General features: G+C 29.5%; 1 protein-coding gene across 2 annotated transcripts; it reads left to right on the top strand.

The window, feature by feature from the left end:
• The first annotated feature begins 4,249 nt into the window (after positions 1 to 4,249).
• LOC115704295 (transcription factor CAULIFLOWER) lies at positions 4,250 to 8,238 on the top strand. Of its 2 annotated transcripts, none has more exons than XM_061107231.1 (8): positions 4,250 to 4,692; positions 4,824 to 4,905; positions 5,707 to 5,768; positions 5,854 to 5,953; positions 6,191 to 6,232; positions 7,169 to 7,210; positions 7,341 to 7,417; positions 7,877 to 8,238. In XM_061107231.1, exons 1-7 carry the CDS (start codon positions 4,511 to 4,513, stop codon positions 7,374 to 7,376), a joined length of 546 nt encoding a protein of 181 aa, XP_060963214.1. In that variant the 5' UTR covers positions 4,250 to 4,510; the 3' UTR covers positions 7,377 to 7,417; positions 7,877 to 8,238. The 2 variants fall into 2 exon arrangements, with proteins under 2 accessions (XP_060963214.1, XP_060963213.1); XM_061107230.1 differs by having other exon boundaries at positions 4,287 to 4,692; positions 5,701 to 5,768.

The following is an 8,238-nucleotide window of genomic DNA, read 5'->3' as shown; positions in this document are numbered from 1 at the left end:
TATTCGGATGATATCATTATTTATGAAATTTTAATTTTAATTTAGTTTTATTAAATTTATACTAATATTAAAAAAAAAACAAATATTTTGTCGGCGAATTTAGTTGTGTCGGCAAAACTTATATATATTTTTTTAAAAAAGGAAAATGTTTTGCCGGCAAATTTAGTAGTGCCGACAAAACTTTTGCGGGAATTGGAAAAGGTGGTAAAGTTTTGCTATCAATTAACTTCACCGACAAAACATGGCAGAAAAGCCTCAGCCGACAGGTGGATGCCAGTCGGTAGATTTACACCGGCAACTGAACTTGCTGAAGAAAAACAGTTTTGCCAACAAAGTTACTCACTTCATTAACAAAATGTCTTTCCCCGACCATCCATTGCCGACGAGTTCCCCACTGGCAAAAGGTTGCCGACGAGTTTTAGGTACCTTTTGCTGACACAAAAACTCATCAACATAAGTGAATTTTCTTGTAGTAGGTTATTCTAAATTTATTATTGTGCATTTAATTAATTGAATGATTAAATAATAAATTTATAATTATAAAATACAGAATTTCGATATTATTTTGTATAGAAATATATGTTAGCTCATATTTGGATACCATCAAGTACCTATAAGCTTACATTTATATATATATATATACATATATAAATAGTAGAACATCTATCTAAAAATAAATTTAGTACCAAGAAAATAATTATATTATATTTGAGATGTTATAACTAAATAGAAGTAAATTAGAAAAAAAAAATTAAAACATCCAAAGTATCAAATATATAACAACAATAACAATAAATAATCATCAATACTATATCACAATAAAATTATTGTTGAGTAAATATTATATTTATACATGTATTACAATTTGAAATAATTTTTTTTGTTAAATTAACAATTTGTATTATTTCAAAAGTGAAAACCATGTACATCAACTATCTCTCATCTTCTCACTTACTTTTCTGTACGAAGATTTTCATACCAACTCTCATCTTTTTATTTTTCCAATCTTTCCAGTATCTATACAAAGCAATATTTAAGTTATTATATATACATTTTTTTACAAATATAACAATGTGCTTAGTGGTGGGAACCTCTTTATGCCAGAACTTCCTATGCTTAGCCTTCCATATTGCATAAACTCATAAATAAATCCTCATATTATTTTCCTTTAGGAAATAAGTGCATTATTGGTTGGTACTTTTAATTATTTGTCCATTGAGTTCTAAGCCTTCTTCTTCTTTTTTTGTTTTTTGAAACTGAGAAATTCCATTAAAGGCATCAAGCCAAAAGATCGGGATACAAAAGATAGTCAATTTAAACAGCTAAATCAGCAGGCAAGCCCGGCCACCACACCCGAGCCTCATCTAAATCTAATGCTCGTTTGCTAAAGAATGAGCAACATGATTTTTTGACCGATTACAATGTGACATAGATATGCTACTGAAAGAATTCTTAATATGATTAATATCATTAAGAACAATACCAAACTCATTGAGACAAGGGACCTTGCTATTGACAGCAAGAACTATCCGCTGACAATCAGAAAAGGCAGTAATCACCGTATACCCCATCTGCATGCAGCAAGAAAGCTCATAGAGCAGAGCTTTGGCTTCGGCAACGTGAGGTTCCAACAATCCCGCGTAAGGAGCCGCACTCGAGAATAGGACATGCCCCATACGATTAGAAACCAAAGCCCCCATCCCTATTTTTTGATTCTCAACACACATCCCAGCATTCACAAAAAGATTGGAACTCACCTAGAACCAGATCAGTCTCAGTTGAGGCCAGTCGATTACTTGCATTGCCAGATACCGAACCCATAGAAGTTGGCTCAACATTATTAGCATCTTGATATTTCCATAAATAATCCATGGCCCAGGCACTAACCATGTTATCAGAGAGGAGCTTGTGATCATGCAGAAAGGTATTTCTCCTATTCCAAATACGCCACCCAAGAGTTATAAACTGCTCAAGTTCCTGTCTTTCCAGGATATCCATACACCCCAGTAACAATTCATAATAGCAAGAAGCGTCCTTCAAGGAGTCAAGGCCACTCAACAACCAATCCAAACGAATAGACTTAAGAGAAGGGAAGAGCCACAGAGCATGAATAGTAGTCTCGTTATTCTGAGAGCAAATTGGACATATTGTCGAAACCTTCATACCATGGTGAGATAAGTTGGCATAAGCCGGGATGAAATTCAGACATGCCTTCCACACAAAATTTTTTATCTTAGGCGGGAGATTGAACTTCCAAAAAATTTTCCACCACCGAGAAGAACCACAGGAGCCCGAAGCTTGGCCCCACCCCAACTTGGACACAGTGCTCCAATATCCACTCTTAACAGACAAATGCCAAATAAGCCTATCCTAACTATTAAACAAGGATCACAGGATAGACAAAATGGCAGTAGCCTCCCCTACGTCGAAACACTCCTCCACAAGATTAGAATTCCATCTTCCAAAATTAATTTTGAGGTCACTAACCTTTTGTAGGTGCGGTCCACCCGAGGAGTACAACAATGAACCACATGGGTCCTTCCCTATTTATTCTGCCACTAAAATTCGAAACAATTATTATTTAATTCACGTACTGCAAAAAAAAAAAAAGCTTCTATATATGAACTAAATATTAATCATAAAAACCTCCGCTTACTTATTCCAACAGTTTTCATAGTTGACCATCTTATTATTAACCGTTGGGAATATCCCATCACTAAAAAAAACTACTACTTTTAGTGATAACCTCTCAGTCACAACATAAACTTTTTGTGACTAAATTTGACTTTTAGTCACAACAAAAAGTTACTTATGACTAAAACATAGTATTTAGTTACAAGTTGTCACTAATTTAGTTTTAGTCACAACAAATATTGTAACTAAAAATATATTTAGTCACAACAAATTATAATTTTGTGACTAATACTTTTAGTCACGGACCTTTTAGTCACAATACAATAATGATAATTTATAATTAGTCACAACTTTTTTTATCTTTAGTCACAAATTTTGTTAATGTCAGTTAGCCAATGTTAATTAGCCACGGACCTTTATAGTAGTGACAATCTTAATTTTAAAATATATTTCAACTTACTTATTACTACATTTGAATAGATGTGAGTTATTGTTAGACATAAATAGTCAACTACAGTTTTAATTTAACATTACGTCAATTTTTAACTAACACGACATTAAACGTCGTTAGAAAATCAACGTGTACATCTCATGCATCAGCTTGCGCAAGAGTTTGCATCGGCATCTCATGCTTTTTCCGGCCAACGTACATTTCATGTACAATTTTTGTTTTACGTACGCAGACTAAGGGTTTCCTGAAATAATTGAGTTGTTATTCCTTTCTCCTTTTCACATGACGTATCTATTGGAGTACGTAGTTTTTGTCCCATATATACCAAATAAATTTGTAGCATTAAAAAGCACTGAGATGTACTTTTTTTATATATAACCAAAGCATTGAGATGTACTTAATATTATTATCTTCATATATATATATATATACTACTTTCCACCAAAAATATATATAATATAAATATATACGTACTACTACCATGAGAATTTAGTCATTGAATTAATAACTTTAAATTAAACTCAATTAATAATATATATTTATATAGATGGATAAATATTTGAATAATATATATTTGTGGACATAAATAATTAGTGATTGCCTAGTGGAAGATTTATGAAAAGTAGGAAGTTGTTTGGTGATCATATCATCAATTATGATCTGCGATTAATATGTGGTGTTATTATATGTGTACTATTCAGATATTTTTAATCTTTTTGGAGTAAATTCAAAAGAGATGTACAGATGCATGGAATGAAGCCCAAAACGGGTTCGTCAAACAGTTACCAAAGGAAATGTATAGCATTAGTAGTAGTGGCACTGTTTTGCATATATATAATGAACTAAACTGAGTAAAAAAGTAATTATTTATTTATTATATGTATATACATATCAATTATTTATTAATATTATTGTTTCAAAAATCGAATATTGAATTGCGTAGTGCTGTCGTATCGATGATTGGCGTCATATATGTAAAAATATAGTAATCTTCTCAATTTCTATCTACTCTTTCTTTAGCAAAAGTCATCATAATAAGATGGAACCAAATGTCAAAATAACTATATATATAACTTGTACTATTGCATGGACATTATTCAACTCACATATATATATATAAATATATATATATATATGTGTGTGTGTGGATGTATGTAGTGTACTTTGTTTTTTCCCAACTTTGACAGATTTCTACACGCAAGGGGGCCAAGAAGCAAAACAAGTTATAAATATATATATATATATATTTAGAATAATAATAATAATAATAATAGTAATAAACAGAAAGTCGTCATGGAATACTAATTATAAATAGAGGGCACTATAGCAAGTAGTATAGAGATAAATAAGTAGTTGTGAAGAGAGAGAGAGAGAGAGAGAGAGAGAGAGAGAGAGAGAGAGAGAGAGAGAGAGAGAGAGAGAGAGATGGGAAGAGGAAAAGTGGAGCTGAAGAGGATAGAGAACCCAACAAGCAGGCAAGTGACCTTCTCAAAGAGGAGAAATGGGCTATTGAAGAAAGCTTTTGAGCTTTCGTTGCTTTGTGATGCTGAGGTTGGTCTTATTGTTTTCTCTCCTTCTGGGAAGCTCTACCAATATGCCAGCCATGAGTAAGTAATTCTACTTCAATAATTTCCCCACTATATATACATCTAAATATATATATATATTTCTCCACACTTATAAATATTTTTATATATATATATACATATTGTGGATGATCGATTGTTGTGTGCTGCAGCATGGAGAGTAGCATTGTGAGATACAAGAGTGAAATGGGATTGCTAGGATCCGCTGATGACCAACATTCTAGAGCCATAGAGGTATATATATTTATATAAATGTCATATAGATGAACTTGTTTTTGTGATATATATTTTAAGGAATTAATTTGGATATAAATTAGATTATTAGTCCAATATCTCCATGCCCCTTTAATAATCGCTTTCGGAATTATTAGTTATATATCTAACACATAAAACTAATATGTGTGTGCGTCAGATTTTCAGCTTAACTTATTATACATATTGTTGTTTAAAATATTATTGATTACACATTCTTTAATACAAAATTACCCCACTAGGTTCGTCGAAGACTTTCCAAAATATATTAAATAATTAACGTTTGTGTTATATGTGTCGATAATTGATTTATTGGGATGCTATAATGATGGTCGTTCATTCCCATCATATGATATTGTGAAACGAATAAAGAAAAAAAAATAATATATAGTAATATATGACGGACGCTTAGCTCTGCAAATCTGTACAAATAAAGTAGTGGATGTAATTAAACATGTGAAATAGATATATATTTTGATTCAATGATATTATTCATCAACATGAATGATGTCTCTTACTTCTCCTTTTCCTATTAGCTGCCTAAATTCATGATAATTAAATTAAAATTTTGATATATCACATTGGAGCTTTTGTCTTTATTTATGCACTAGAAACTAACAATAGTGTAATGTTCATAATTAAGAAATATATATACAATAAATTTCAAAAAGATCTAAACGATCGATCAATGAATGAGATTTAAATTTTTTAGGAAAAAATATTATTAATTTAAATTATGTATAAACATATATTCATAAGAATATTGCCTTTCGTTAGTTGCAGTTCTGGAGGACAAGAATTGAAGAAATGAAAAGATCAACAGAAACCTTGGAAGCAAATTTGAGGTATACATGCATGATTGATCCCTTCCCAATATCCACTCTATATATACCTCATATATATACTAATTAATATAATGTTTGTATATAGGAACTTAGCTGGTGAAGATTTATCAACATTGGGCATGAAAGAGTTGAAACAGCTTGAGCGTCAGCTTAAGATTGGGGTTGAACGAGTCCGCTGCAAGAAGGTATACATATCACTTTAAGAATGTATATATATATATTAGTTTTATGATGATGATACAACCATCGAGTTCACTACACAGAAATTTTTTATTTCAAATATAGGTTTTTTTTCTAAAAGAAAATTTCAAATTTAGGTTTTAATTATCGAAAAAAATATTAATATATGAGATTAAAAATTCCGGTTACTAATTTTTAATTGATTAGCATTATGATGATGATGATGGATTAATTGTTAACAGAGAAGGATCCTATCTGAGCACATCAACTACCTGAAAAGAAAGGTAAGATACTAACTAATATGTAAAGCCTAAATTAAAGAATTTTGTTAAATGGAAAATAATTACTTAATTTGTGGTAACATGTATATACTCATATACCATGTTTGACAAATATTATATTGAAAAGATAACTTGAATAATGTTATCATATATAATATATATATATAAATAATTTGTTGTATAAATACTTAAATTTAAATTTTAATTATATATATATCTAAATATTTAAGTTAATTTTTGATGATAATAATTCTTAATTTATATTTCAAAAATTAAACTTATATTCAACCGATTATTAAAGTTACAAATTACTCATATATATATATATATTATATATGATATTAATAACTTGATCGATGGATACAATGTATAGTATTTATTACTAACACCTAATAAATTTCAAAGTAATTTAAAGTAACTTTTTCCAAAAATATTAATGATATACATTTTTTAATTACAAGCTTAATTAATTAATTTCATTTATATAGTCTTTTTCTATATATATCTCGTTCTATTGTGAAGTAATTAATAGCAAACTAATTTAGAGATTAAAGATCTTTGTATATTGCACGATGGTACAAGACCCGCCTGAAGCAGGAATACATACACTCCCCCCGTCCACAAATATATATATTCACTAATTATTTAATTAGTGCTTACATAGCAACGATGACCTTATTACAAGCTATTTCATCGATCTCACAAAAAGAAATAATAATAATCAGAAAAAATAGAAAGAAAATAGAACATACTCGACGTGATACCTATATAGTAATAATTGCATGCTTGTTAAGGCTAGCTTTATTTATATGCAGCGAATAATATTGTGAGGTCTAATAACTATATATAATAATCTTGAAATAATATATATCTTATATCATATTATCAATATTGATCATATTTTCTTTGTGTTTTGCTAATTAAATTGATTAATTACAGCGTCGAGAATTGCTAGAGGAGAACAAACGGCTTCTGAGAAAAGTGAGATTTATCTTTTCACTGAAATCCCGTACTCTTCTATATATATAAATTAAACTCTCTAATTAATTAATATATATCATATATATGTACTAATTAATTTCATAAATATATATTGGTGTATCATACAAAGGTTAAGCTAGATCAACAGATAGATGCTGTCAATTAATCCATCCTTAAAAGAGTTGGCATTCAATGCAATCTTCAAAGGTAGTTATGAACTGAAGTACTTTAAATTTTATTCATTTGTTTATATTTTTTTGAATAAGAAAGAGCACTATGTATATATTTTAACCATTTGTATTTTTATATAAGGATTACATTGTGTAGTTATGATTAATGTGCGTAGAAAATGTGTAATTAAGTGTATATACCTCAAATACATACATCTATGTACAAAAAACATTATAATGTTCACATATTATTGATCAGGCACTACGAAATGCAAGAATAATAAACAAATTATTATGCAACCTCGAATGTATAATAATACAAGAAAAACTAAACAAGAGATAGTTGGCCATTACATATTTCAGTCCATTTTATTAATTAATTGTATTATATTTATTTTTAGGTATACATAATTGTTCTTCTTAAATCTCTGTTTGTGTGTACATTGTGGGCCTTTTATATATATAATGATGCATGCTTTAAATTCTTGAAATGCAGGTTTCTGAATTTAGTGGCCAGGATTCACCACAAGTGTACTATTGATAAGATATCTCACCAGCCACTTTGTTGAGATATATATATTTATGCTAGCACGTAGTAGTAGTAGTAATGTTGGATATCCAGTATAATAATGAATATGATCTATGTCTATATAATGTATAATGTATGCTTTCATGAATTGTGTGTGTATATTATGCCATCACCAGACTATATATATTAAATATCTATGAGATATATATTAATTAGTTATGCTCATCAAAACTTCATTTACCGGAGTTCGTTAATTAAGAATATGTATTAGTACTGCAGAAGTAAAGAAAGTAGAGAGAGTAGTGAAATGAATCAGTTCTATTCTATTA

This window comes from Cannabis sativa, chromosome X (assembly GCF_029168945.1).
Source record: "Cannabis sativa cultivar Pink pepper isolate KNU-18-1 chromosome X, ASM2916894v1, whole genome shotgun sequence".
Classification (NCBI taxonomy): domain Eukaryota; kingdom Viridiplantae; phylum Streptophyta; class Magnoliopsida; order Rosales; family Cannabaceae; genus Cannabis; species Cannabis sativa.
This window is presented reverse-complemented; position numbering and strand designations above follow the sequence as displayed.

Coding starts and splice junctions, on each gene's coding strand:
- LOC115704295 (XM_061107230.1), top strand. CDS start 4,511: ATGGGAAGAGGAAAAGTGGAGCTGAAGAGGATAGAGAACCCAACAAGC. Junction 5,954..6,190: donor AACGAGTCCGCTGCAAGAAG/GTATACATATCA, acceptor AATTGTTAACAG/AGAAGGATCCTATCTGAGCA. Junction 6,233..7,168: donor TCAACTACCTGAAAAGAAAG/GTAAGATACTAA, acceptor GATTAATTACAG/CGTCGAGAATTGCTAGAGGA.